Source organism: Panthera leo, chromosome D1 (genome assembly GCF_018350215.1).
Source record: "Panthera leo isolate Ple1 chromosome D1, P.leo_Ple1_pat1.1, whole genome shotgun sequence".
In the NCBI taxonomy this organism is placed as follows: Eukaryota; Metazoa; Chordata; class Mammalia; order Carnivora; family Felidae; genus Panthera; species Panthera leo.
In genome coordinates this window covers 58,415,911-58,427,148 of record NC_056688.1, presented here as the reverse complement: position 1 = coordinate 58,427,148, position 11,238 = coordinate 58,415,911, and the positions used below count along the sequence as shown (strand labels likewise).

At 46.7% G+C, this 11,238-nt stretch overlaps 1 protein-coding gene across 1 annotated transcript; it reads right to left on the bottom strand.

Moving 5' to 3' along the window:
* Window positions 1–2,058: 2,058 nt before the first annotated feature.
* Window positions 2,059–10,107, bottom strand: LOC122201198 (high mobility group nucleosome-binding domain-containing protein 3-like). The gene is made up of 2 exons (XM_042907126.1): window positions 9,829–10,107; window positions 2,059–2,223 (listed from the first exon to the last, which is right to left on the bottom strand). The coding sequence occupies exons 1-2, from the start codon at window positions 10,105–10,107 to the stop codon at window positions 2,059–2,061; spliced, it is 444 nt and encodes a 147-aa protein (XP_042763060.1).
* Between the last annotated feature and the right edge of the window lie 1,131 nt (window positions 10,108–11,238).

Genomic DNA, 11,238 nt, shown 5'->3' with positions numbered 1-11,238 from the left:
GGGCTCGAACTCATGAACTGCGAGTTCAGGACCTGAGCCAAAGTCAGACGCTTAACCGACTGAGCCACCCAGGTGCCCCTAGTTTTTAATTTTTTAAAAAATGTTTATTTATTTTTGAGATTGAAAGAGAGAGAGCAGGGGAGGGGCAGAGAGAGGGAGACAGAGGATCTGAAGCAGGCTCTATGCTGACAGCAGACAATGTGATATGGGGTTCGGACGCTTAACCCACTAAGCCACCCAGGTGCCCCTAAAGTTTATGTTTCTTAAAGTTAGTTTCTCATGCTGTAGATTCACTTTTACTGTGTGGAGAAGTCCCACATCTGGGACTATACATATAAATGAAAATGCATCCGCCTTTAAGTATTATGGCATTACCAGTACAGTGGGGGCAGTGGAAAGAGCCAAGTGCCAGCCATAACTCCTCCAGGAGCCTGTGAAGTGGCCATGCATGATGAGATGGAGCCCGTGATGCATTTAGCACAGGGCCGGGCACATAACTAATGCCCAGTGGAGGTTAGCAGTCTTCATTCTGCACGTATCTGGAGATGTTATAATGTGTCTGCCCTCTCCTGATGGTTTCTCATGTCCCCTGTCCAGGAGGTAGGGTGCATTGTTCATCTGCTTAATTGAGTCTTTCTACAGGTTCGAGAACTGCAGCCCCGAGGCCCCTGCATCTTTTGTACAAATTGTCTATGCCTTACCTCCTGTCATGTGCGTGGACAGCTGAGAGGACTCTGTGCTGGGCTCTAACCTGATTAATGTCATTTAATCCTGACATCAGCCTCGGAGGGTAGGGATCACTGTCCCCATTTTACAGATGGCTGCAAAGGCTGGTATTTGCTTTCTCTCAGAGCAGCCTCCTGAGACAGATAAGACAAACAGCACCAATAACTCTGAGTCCAGGTGAGCTGATAAGCCGGAAAAAACAAAAAACAAACAAACGGGGACTGCTGGAGAACTCAGAGAGGAAAGGTCACCTCCGTGTCCCACAGTCAGTGGACTTTGGGGCCAGGAGGTTTCCAGGGAGAAGGGGATGAAGAGAGAATCCAAGAGCAGGAGATAGTGAGAGCCTTGGCACTGAGATTGAATTCCCAGAAGTCCAGCAGTTCTCAGGCAGTCTGTCTGGGTGGGCTAGAACCCAGGATCCAGGCACAGAGTGGGTTGGGACCACAAGCAGAGGGATTGGTGGGACCCCAAAGGGCTCTTTACATCCCAGTCCCTGGGATGAATCTTGCCCTGAGGTTAACATTTACATTCCATCATCTGTAGCTAAGGACTGCCCACTCCAGGGCCTCTTTGTTTCTGTTGGAAAGAGACCGTGCTAGGGCCTTTATGGGTCAGTGCTGGGAGGACTCAAAATAGGGCATAGATGGGAGAAACAATTTAGTGTCTATTTTGTGCCAAGCCCTAAAATGGGCTGTGGGGATCAAGACGACTCAGACCCCTTTCCCAAGGAGCACTTGGGCTGGGGAGTATACTGACTGCCATGTGCAACGTGGTGAGCTAGTCTGTGAGAAACAGGGCCCGGGCCTGCAGGTGCTCAGAGAAAGCTCCCAGCCTCTGAGGGTGGAGGGTGTCCCTGGCCAGACCTTGCCAACCTGGCAAGTCATCCAACGTCATCAGTAGTCCTATTGGGAAGGAGTCCAACGTCATCAGTAGTCCTATTGGGAAGGAGAGCCCTGAGTTCTTTGGCTGCCTCTCCAGGAGAAGAATCAGATCCAGGAAGCAGTGGGGCCCCGCCAGAGGCCCAGCAGGGCAACCCTCTTCCCACGGGAGGGCGGTATCTGGGCAAGGGCCCGTTGAGCAGGGGCTTGGCTCCCGGCAGACGTGATGGCCTCTTACTGTTCCATGTGACCTCTATACCTCATACAATGGGTGTGATGCTCTGAACGTGCTGTTTGCCAGCTGTCTGGAATCAGACCAACCCAGCAGGCCTATTCTGACCTCACATGCTAAGGCTCATAGTGACAAGTACAGAACTCTCTCAAGTGCTCTGGCTACTTCTCCGAGGACAGGCACAGTGCTAAAATCTTCTGGGCCTGTAGCTCAAGTCAAAGCCTATGCTTCAGCAGAGCCCCAGGGAAAGTGCTGTCTCTGTGATGGTGAGAACACAGGCAGCGTGCTTGTGCACTCGTAAGTGTTGTCCGTTACTTGGGAACCTTTCTTTGCACAAGCATTCTTCCTACTCTTGTGAGATGAGTAGGAAGGAGTCGAGATGATTCCCTATTAGAGGAAATCCCATGATTTCAGGGAAGAAGGGCCTAGAGAGCCCTGGAGGCACATGAGACACTGAGTACTAAGAAGGAAGCAGTGTGGTAGGAGTCTCAGTAGCTTTCAGGGTCTTAGATGAGATGCGGGAAGAAAGACCATGAGGCTGGGTACAAGGTGGATCGTGCCATGGACAACATGGGACCTGAGATTATTGCTATAGGTGGGGAGATGGAGAGGGACACCCATGGACAGGGGACCTGCCTGGGCCTAGCCCTGTCCCTGTCAGGGTCACTGGATCCTGGATCATCAGAGACAAAGGAGCTGTGGAGCCCATGGCATCCTATCCATTATAAGACCAAGGCCTAGAGGTGAAAATTACATGTCTTAAATCATCTGGTGTGTCAGGGCATGGGCCAGCCTCAAACAAGGGTCCTGCCTCCCAGACCAGAGCATTTCGTTTCCCTGCTTAGGCAAGTCAAACCCAGCAGGCAATGTTCTATCTGGGGCTGGAGAATGGACCCCTGCAGAGACTGGTGTCTCTGCCTTATTACTCAGATAATGAATGAAGTGCATGTCAGAGAGCGGCAGGGACTTGCCAGAGGTCAGGCAGCCAGAGAGCAACAAAACCTACCCACTAGACTCAGGTGTCCTGACCCCCGGCCCAAGACAGCTCATTGCACAGATGTCTCCCAAGGAGAGGAGAAAGGACCTCACATTTACTGAACACCTGTTATGTGCCAGGTCCTCCACACACATTCTTTCCAATCTCCAAAACCTTGGAGACAGATGTTCTTGTCCATGTTTAACAAATCAGGAACAGAGGTTCAGAGATGCAAAGCAACTTGCTCAAGGCCACTCAGCTGGTAGATGGCAGCCCAGAAACACAAGCCCAGGTCTGCTACTTCTAAAGCCTGTGCTCTTGTTCTTACCCAGGCTAGGTTGGGTTTGGGACCCAGGGCTGACAATGCAAGGAAGTAGCAGGGGAGGGGAAACCAGGGGCAAACTCTGGGCACTGCCCAGGTTCCCAGACGCTTGGTTGGACCTGTGATAAAGATCAACAGAAATGACCTTGGGACAGCAGGATCCTACCTCCCGCTGACAGGTTTTTTTAAAAGGTGTATTGACAGAGAAAGACAGATATCATATGTTTTCACTCTTATGTGGATCCTGAGAAACTTAACAGAAACCCATGGGGGAGGGGAAGGAAAAAAAAAAAAGAGGTTAGAGTGGGAGAGAGCCAAAGCATAAGAGACTCTTAAAAACTGAGAACAAACTGAGGGTTGATGGGGGGTGGGAGGGAGGGGAGGGTGGATGATGGGTATTGAGGAGGGCACCTGTTGGGATGAGCACTGGGTGTTGTATGGAAACCAATTTGACAATAAATTTCATATATTGAAAAAATAAATAAAAAATAAAAAAAAAATTAAAAAAAAGGTGTATTGATCCACACCCTGCAACAAAACCACACAAAACAAACAGAGGTGATGGCATAGTTTCTGGTGTTGCTGAGATACTCATCATGAAGTGGCAAGAGGCCAAGGCCCCACTGGCCACAGGAGCTCAGATTTCTAGACTGATTTAGGATTTTAGACTCTCACAGTTCTAACATGAGAGAACTTGGGAGGAACCTCCCAAGCTGTCAATCTACCCCAAGAGAGGAATCCTGTCAACAGACTTCCCAACTAGGTTGATCCAACCCTCTCTCACACCCTCACTGCCTATCTCTAGAAGCCACCCCTTTCGCTGTGGGGCTGTCTTTCTCACTCTGAGCTGAGACCAGCCTCCTGAGACATCCCCATAGTCTCCTTTGAGGCCCAAAGTTAGCTGCCCTATGGCCCTAGGTGGGCCTATTAAGTTAAGAGGACAGTGACTGTACATCTTCTCTGCTCTGGGTCTGAAACTACCTGGCCAGAGGCATTAGTGCCAAAACCATTCCTGAGAAATGGGCACAAAGCTACAGAGAAAAGCTGGTTGGTCTCCTCCTACTTTCTAGGCTTTATGCCTCTGCTAATATAGCCAGACAACAAATCCACCTCTGTGCTGACCACATCCCACTGTGTTCTTATCATCTCAGACCCCAGGCTTTTAAAAATTTGTTTCAAGAACAAGATCTTGCATTTCTTTTTTAATTTCCATCTTGTGAATATTAGCAACTCATAGTGATATGATGCTTTACGGTTTATATACATTCCCTTCACATGCATCATCTCCTTTCATGCTTAGGACAGCTTACTGGACACCACAGAGATGGCTGATGGGAAGTGTCCCCTGGGGAGGTTGGTCCCAGCAGGGGTCCCAGCAACAGCTGCTGAGATGACCATGAGCATTAAGTGGTCAGGATCCTGTGCTCTGAGGAGTGATAGTTACCAAACCACAGGAGCCCAGAGAAGGGAAAACCATGTGCAGTCCATAGGATATCCACAAAAGCTTCCTGAGGGATGCCTCAGAGGCAGTGCAGAGCCTGGGGGTAGGGCTCCAGAAAGAAACAAGTGTGATTAGGAGGCTGCAGGAAGAGGGGAGAATGAGTGGAGTCTGCCTGGTTTGGGTGGAGTCCTTCCCAAGGCAGAGGGTGGGTCAGATGCTTTTGAAGTTTCCCCAACCAGTGTTTGGGTCCCCTCAAATAAGTGTTACCCACCCTCCTTCTCTCTTACTGGCTGGGGAAGAAACAAAAGCTCAGCCAGGATTAGAGTCAGGGTGTCCTAGATCACAACTTAGCCAGGGATCTTCACCACCCCTGAACCAGGCTGGTCCAACAGTCTGTCCTGAGCTCCCTTAGTTGGCTCGAGGAGAAGAAAACTTGCCCTTGCCCTCTTGGGCTCCCATCCGATTGGGGAGACAGGCTTTCTCATGTTGTGTGAGGTCATTTAGGCAAGTGGATTCTAGGAAGGCTGATGGTGGAAATGTGGGCATTGGTGACAAGCCTGTAGGCATCACTCTGGAGCTGGACCAGAATCCCATCTCACACTCCTGTCTCTGGGCCTAGGGTGGGTTGTTTGGGAGCTTAGAAAGGACCCACCCTAGTCCAGGGGCCAAGCCCATGGGTGGGTCCAAGCTAAACTTCCATACAAGGGTCCATTGTGGTTGCATGGGCTGGCCCTGGGCTCCGCCAGCCCTTCCGGCTCCGGAAAATGTTTCCCGTCTGGCAGCTCCTGGAGCAGCCTGTCCTTGGCCAAGGTGCCAGCCCCACACCCAGGTCTCTGTAGCCCAGTGGGGATCTTGGACTCTTGTAGTTTTAGAGCTTTTGGGTCCAGCCCCCATTTCACATCCAGAGTCCCTGAGGCTCAGAGGATGGACATAGGCCAGAGCAGTACACCAGGACCAGAATCAGGATCAGAACCCAGCACTCTGGCCATTTTTTCAGTTCTCACTAACACAGGATGCAGGAGCATTTGGACTCAGAGAAGGGAAGGGGCTGTCTCATCATACAGCCAGTTGTGGCAGAGTCTGGGTGAAATGACTGGTTCCTAGGTGGCTGCTTACCTACCCTAGACCTCTTGGGAGATCTGGGCCTTCTTGGTTCAGCTGTGGCCTCAAGAGGATAGCTGTTCCTCTGTGTCTGAGGGTTAGGGGGATTTCAATCCAGCACTGACATCCCGAGTTTTCAAATCAGGTATGGATGTAGTAGACAGGATGAATAAAAGAAGCTCTGGAATTTGGGGGTTTGACAGGTTGTAGCAGCGTTAAGGCTCTGGGGTCTGAGACTCCCCAGCCCTTGCCTGGGCTGACAGCGCCATCTGGGGCCCAATCAGTGGAGTCCCACTGGGGCTACCGCAATGAAACTTCATTCAGCGAAGGCCCTCTGTGCCGCCCAGTGGTAGGTGCTGGGATGAAGAAGGGATTCTGGCCCCAGATGTAAAGGGGAGTAGCCCACAGGGAGTGACCACTGGCATGAAGTGATAACAGAAAGTCCAGGGCAGAGGGAGAGCTCTGAACAACACAGGGCCGTGAAGGAGAGAAATCACCATCATGGCAAATCTCACTGACTGTCCTCTGGGCCAGTCCTGGGCCAAGCCCTAGGGACCCTCATCTAACGGAGAGGGGCAAAGTGGAGGTAGGAGCCCAGGGCCAGACACACGGAGCTGGGTCTTGGAGAATAATAGTAATTTTTTTTCTGTACCAAGGGCATTCCAGGTTCAGGGAATAGCCTGTGCAAAGGCATGGAGGAGTGAGTTTATGTGTGTAAGCTTAAGGGCAACAGCTGTGGAAAGACAAAGTGCCAGAATATGAGGTCAGAAAGGTCATAGCCCTGGGTACCTGTGGCCAACACAGCTTTCCCACAATTCCCTCCCCTCCTCTGCCTATCTCTTGCTTTGACCCCCTAGTGCTGGCAGGAGTCCATACAACAAACTCTAACTCCGTCCCTTCTGAGTCAGGCTACTCAGCTGAGGTCCTGATTTCTGGGGGCCTCCTTTCTTCCGTAAGGCCAGGGGCTAGGTCAGGCTGTCCACAGATCGATCCTAGGGACATAATCCTGTAATCTCTCTGGGAGCCTGGGCACAACCCTTGGACCAGGGGAAGGTTCTCCAAGTAGTTACTGAACTCTGGTCACAAGTTCCTTAACTGTAAATGGGCATAATAACAGTGCCTACCTCATGGAGATGTGGAGAGGATTGAATGAGAAAATGCATATAAAGCCACCTTGCTAGCGTGGATTGTTGCCAGAAAAAGAGGCTTCTTCCCATTGCCCATCCCTCTGGGCACATCCCTTCCAGAAGGGGAAGCTCCAGATCTTGGCCCCCTGGCTACCCTCCCCCCAGCCTCAGGTCTTTTTTTACTGTGTGCCTTGTGGGGTGATTTGTTTTTTTATGTTTCTCCCCATTTTTTTTTTAAAGAAAATGTAAACCACAAGGGAAAAAAGAAAAGTATAAAATAAGCATCCGTATGCATCCCTGGATTCAACAATTAATGATTTGCCTTATTGCCTCATTGCTTTCTCTTTTTTAAAAAAATCTGAACCATTTGGGGGTGCCTGGCTGACTCAGTCGGTAGAACATGGAACTTTTTTTTTTTTTAATAAATGTAGTTAACTTTTAACAAATGTTTGTTTATTTATTTATTTTGTGGGGGGAGGGGCAGAGAGACAGGGAAAGAGAGAATCCCAAGCAGAGTCTGCACTGTCAGCATGTAGCCTGATGCAGGGCTCGACTCTACAGACCAGGAGCTCATGATCTGAGCCAAGATCAAGAGTCAGACTCTCCACCAACTGAACCACCCAGGCACCCTGAGCAGAGAACTCTCAATCTCAGGGTCATGAGTTCAAGCCCCACATTGGGCATGGAGCCTACTTAAAAAACAAACAAACAAAAAAACCCCAAACAAAAAACAAAACAAAAAACAAAAAAAACTGAACCATTTGAGAGTTGTAGATACCATGACACTAAATAACACTTAATACCTGAGCATGTAGCTCCTGAGAACAACGTCCTACGCAGTCACAATCACCATCCTACAAAAAGGATAAATAATTCCATGCTATCATCTAATAGCCAGTCCATATTTATATTTCTCCCAATTTTCCTAAAATGTATTTTATACCTGTTTTGGGGGAGGGGGTCCAGGATCCAATCAATGTTCACTCCTTGCATTTGGTTGTTAGTCCCTTTGTTCTCTGGAAATCTAGAATAGGTGCTTCACGTTTTTTTTTCTCCTCAAAATAGGAAAAATTTCAAAAGAAAATAATCTGTCATCTGACCACCCTGAGCTGCCAGCTGTTGGCATTTTGGTATTTTACCTTTCAACTAAAAAGTTCTGAATATGTATAGTATTTTTAAAAAATACCTCCATTGATACATAATTCACATATCATTTAACTCACTCATTTAGAATATATAATTCAATGGTTTTTAGAAGATTCACAGATATACACTATATATAATGATGCAATGTATAATACAATATATAGTGATACAATATGCAGATATACAATTACATTATTCCATTTTAGAACATTTCTATCATCTCAAAAAAAACCCTCTTGTACCTTTTAGCTATCACCCACAGCCCTTAAACAGCCACAAATCTTTGTATCTCTACAGATTTACCTATTCTGAGCATTTCATATAAATGGAATCGTATAGTGTGTGGTCTTTTGTGACTTTTCCCATATACCATAAAGTTTTCAAGGCTCATCCATGTTGTAGCAGGTATCAGTATCTCATTCCTTTTTATGGCTGAAGAATACTGCATTGTATAGATGTACCACATTTTGTTTATGCATCCATCAGTTGATGGACATTTGGGTTGTTTCTACCTTTTAGCAGTTAGGAATAATGCTGCTATACACATTTGTGTTCAAATTTTTGCACAGACATACATTTCAATTCCTCCTGGGTAGACACCTAGGAGAGGAATTGCTAAGTCGTGTGGCAACTCTATATTTGACTGTTTGAAGAAGTGCGAAGCTGTTTTTCAAAGTAATCGTACCATTTCACATTCCAACTAGCAATCTGTTAAGATTCTGATTTCTACATATCTTTGCCAGCCTGTTATTTTCTGACTTATTTATTATGGCCATCCTTGTGGTTAAGATGTATCTCATTGTGGTTTTGATTTACATCTCCTTGATGACTAAGGATGCCAAGATTTTTTTCTTGTGTTTATTGTTTATTTATCTATTTGCTTATTTTCCATCTTCTTTAGGAAAATGTGTACTTAGATCCATTGCCCATTTTTAAAATTGGGTTATTTGTTTATTTACTTGCTTGTTTGTTTTTGCAGGCAAGAAAACCTTTTATTTTAAACCACAAATAGTCAGCAGATGGCCACAAACTCTCCATGTTTCATTAAAATCATATAAAATAAAACCTAGATTAAAGAGTACCACCGATTACTGCTCTAGAAAAACTGTGAAAATTCAAATATGTATAGTAAAAATACCACAGTATGCACAGGACTCAATTTTTAAAGCCAGTGCCTGAAATTCTGAATCGATTCTACACACAGTTTCCAATATTAAACTGATATTTATTTTACTTGAGGATGATGGAAATTTCCAAAAAGCAGGACTATGAAAAGATAAAATGTCCATCCTTATACAAAGTAGTGTCCTAAAAATTAGCATTTACAGAATACTTGGTAAAAATAGCTTTAAAAAGTTGTCCCAAGGGCAGGTGGGTGGCTCAGTCGGCTAGGCATCTGACTTGAATTTGGCTCAGGTCATGGTCTCACGGTGCATGGGTTCAAGCCCTGCATAAGGCTCTGTGCTGAGTATGGAGCCTGCTTGGGACTCTCTCTCTCCCTCTCTCTCTGCCCCTCCCTCGTTTGCATATTCTCTTTCCCTCTCAAAATAAATAAATAAATAAATAAACATTAAAAAATTATACAAAAAAGGGCCGCCTGGGTGGCTCAGTCGTTAAGCATACAACTTTGGCTTCAGGCCATGATCTCACGGTCTGTGTGTTTGAGCCCTGTGTTGGGCTCTGTGCCGACAGCTCAGAGCCTAGAGCCTGCTTCTGATCCTGGGTCTCCCTCGCTCTCTGCCCCTCCCCCACGCGTGCTCTGTCTTTCTCACTCTCTCAAAAATAAATAAACATTAAAAAAATTTTTTTTCTTATATAAAAAAAAGTTGTCCCAAGAGGTGTATAAAACCAACTCCCAATTTTTCACGATTCAGCCTACCCTGTGATCTACAGGTTCAGCTTTCTGCGCCTTTTCAGCTTTAGTTTGGAATGGTGCGGTATCTTCCTTTCCAGCTTCTTGCTCTCCCTCTTTCCTTTTAGTACCTTTGTTAGTCTTTGTGCCAGGTTCTTTGTTAGCAGATGTTTTTCTTGGTTCAGGTTCAGCTTTTGGTGGAGCGGGTTTCGCTGACAATCTGGCAGACTGTCTGGTGGTCTCCTGTTCGATTGGTTTGGATCCATCCTTGCCCTCTGTATTCTCTGGAGACTTTCTTTTGGACATAATGACTATGTTTGGGCAGCAGCAAAAAAGTAAAGCAACGGGCTGGACCTGCTGGCACCTGCCGCTGCAGCTGCTCACGCAAAGGGTACAGGATAGCTTGGCCTCTCTGACCTGACCTGCACCCCCTGCTTTTTTTTTTTTTAATTATTGAATTGTAATCTTTTTTTATATACCCTAGATCCAAGTCCCTTATCCCATATAAGACTTGCAAATATCTCCCGCCATTCTGTGGGTTGTCTTTGCATTTCCTTGATGGTATTCCCCGAAGCACTAACCTTTTTCACTGTGATGAAATTCAATTTGTATATTCTTGTTGCTGTTGATTGTGCTTTTAGCTCTTCCATTTCATTATTTGATATATTTTGTTATTATTACTATTATTTTTTAAATGTTTATTTTTGAGAGAGAGAGAGAGACAGAGAGTGCGAGCAGGGGAGGGGTAGAGAGAGGGTGAGACACAGAAGCCGAAGCGGGCTCCAGGCTCTGAGCTGTCAGCACAGAGCCTGATGCTGGGCTTGAACTCAGGAACTGTGATATCATGACCTGAGCCGAGGTCAGATGCTTAATCGACTGAGCCACCCAGGCGCCACAGTATTTGATCTATTTTGAATTAACTTTAGTGTATGGTGGGAAGGAAGCATTCAGACGCATCATTTTGCAGATGGCTCCAATTGTACAGGTAGCACAGAGCTGAGAGGATGAGAAACGCCTTCAGCCTTCGGGTCCCAGGAAGGTAACAGAAGCTTTGACTGGGAGCTGGGAGGAGAGGGAACCCAGCGTTCTTAGGTTCACCTGTCTACAGGGGAGCTTCCAGCATGTCGAGGTGGTGCAGGCAGGGAGAGAGTGAATCACAGCTCTAATGCTACAAACTCTTATTGTTCTTACAAAGATTTAGTAGATTTTCCTTAGTGAATTTTCCTTCAGTTGATGTATGTCTTAGGACAATTTCTAGAAATACACGCACACACACACACACACACACACACACACACACGGTTGTTCCACTGGAAAGAGGGTCTGCAGGACTCCTCACACCATCGCCCAGAAGTTGTCCACCAGCTCATTCTTTTTTATTGCTGAGTAGTATTCCATTGTTTGTAGGTACCACACTTTGTTTCTCTATTTACCCAT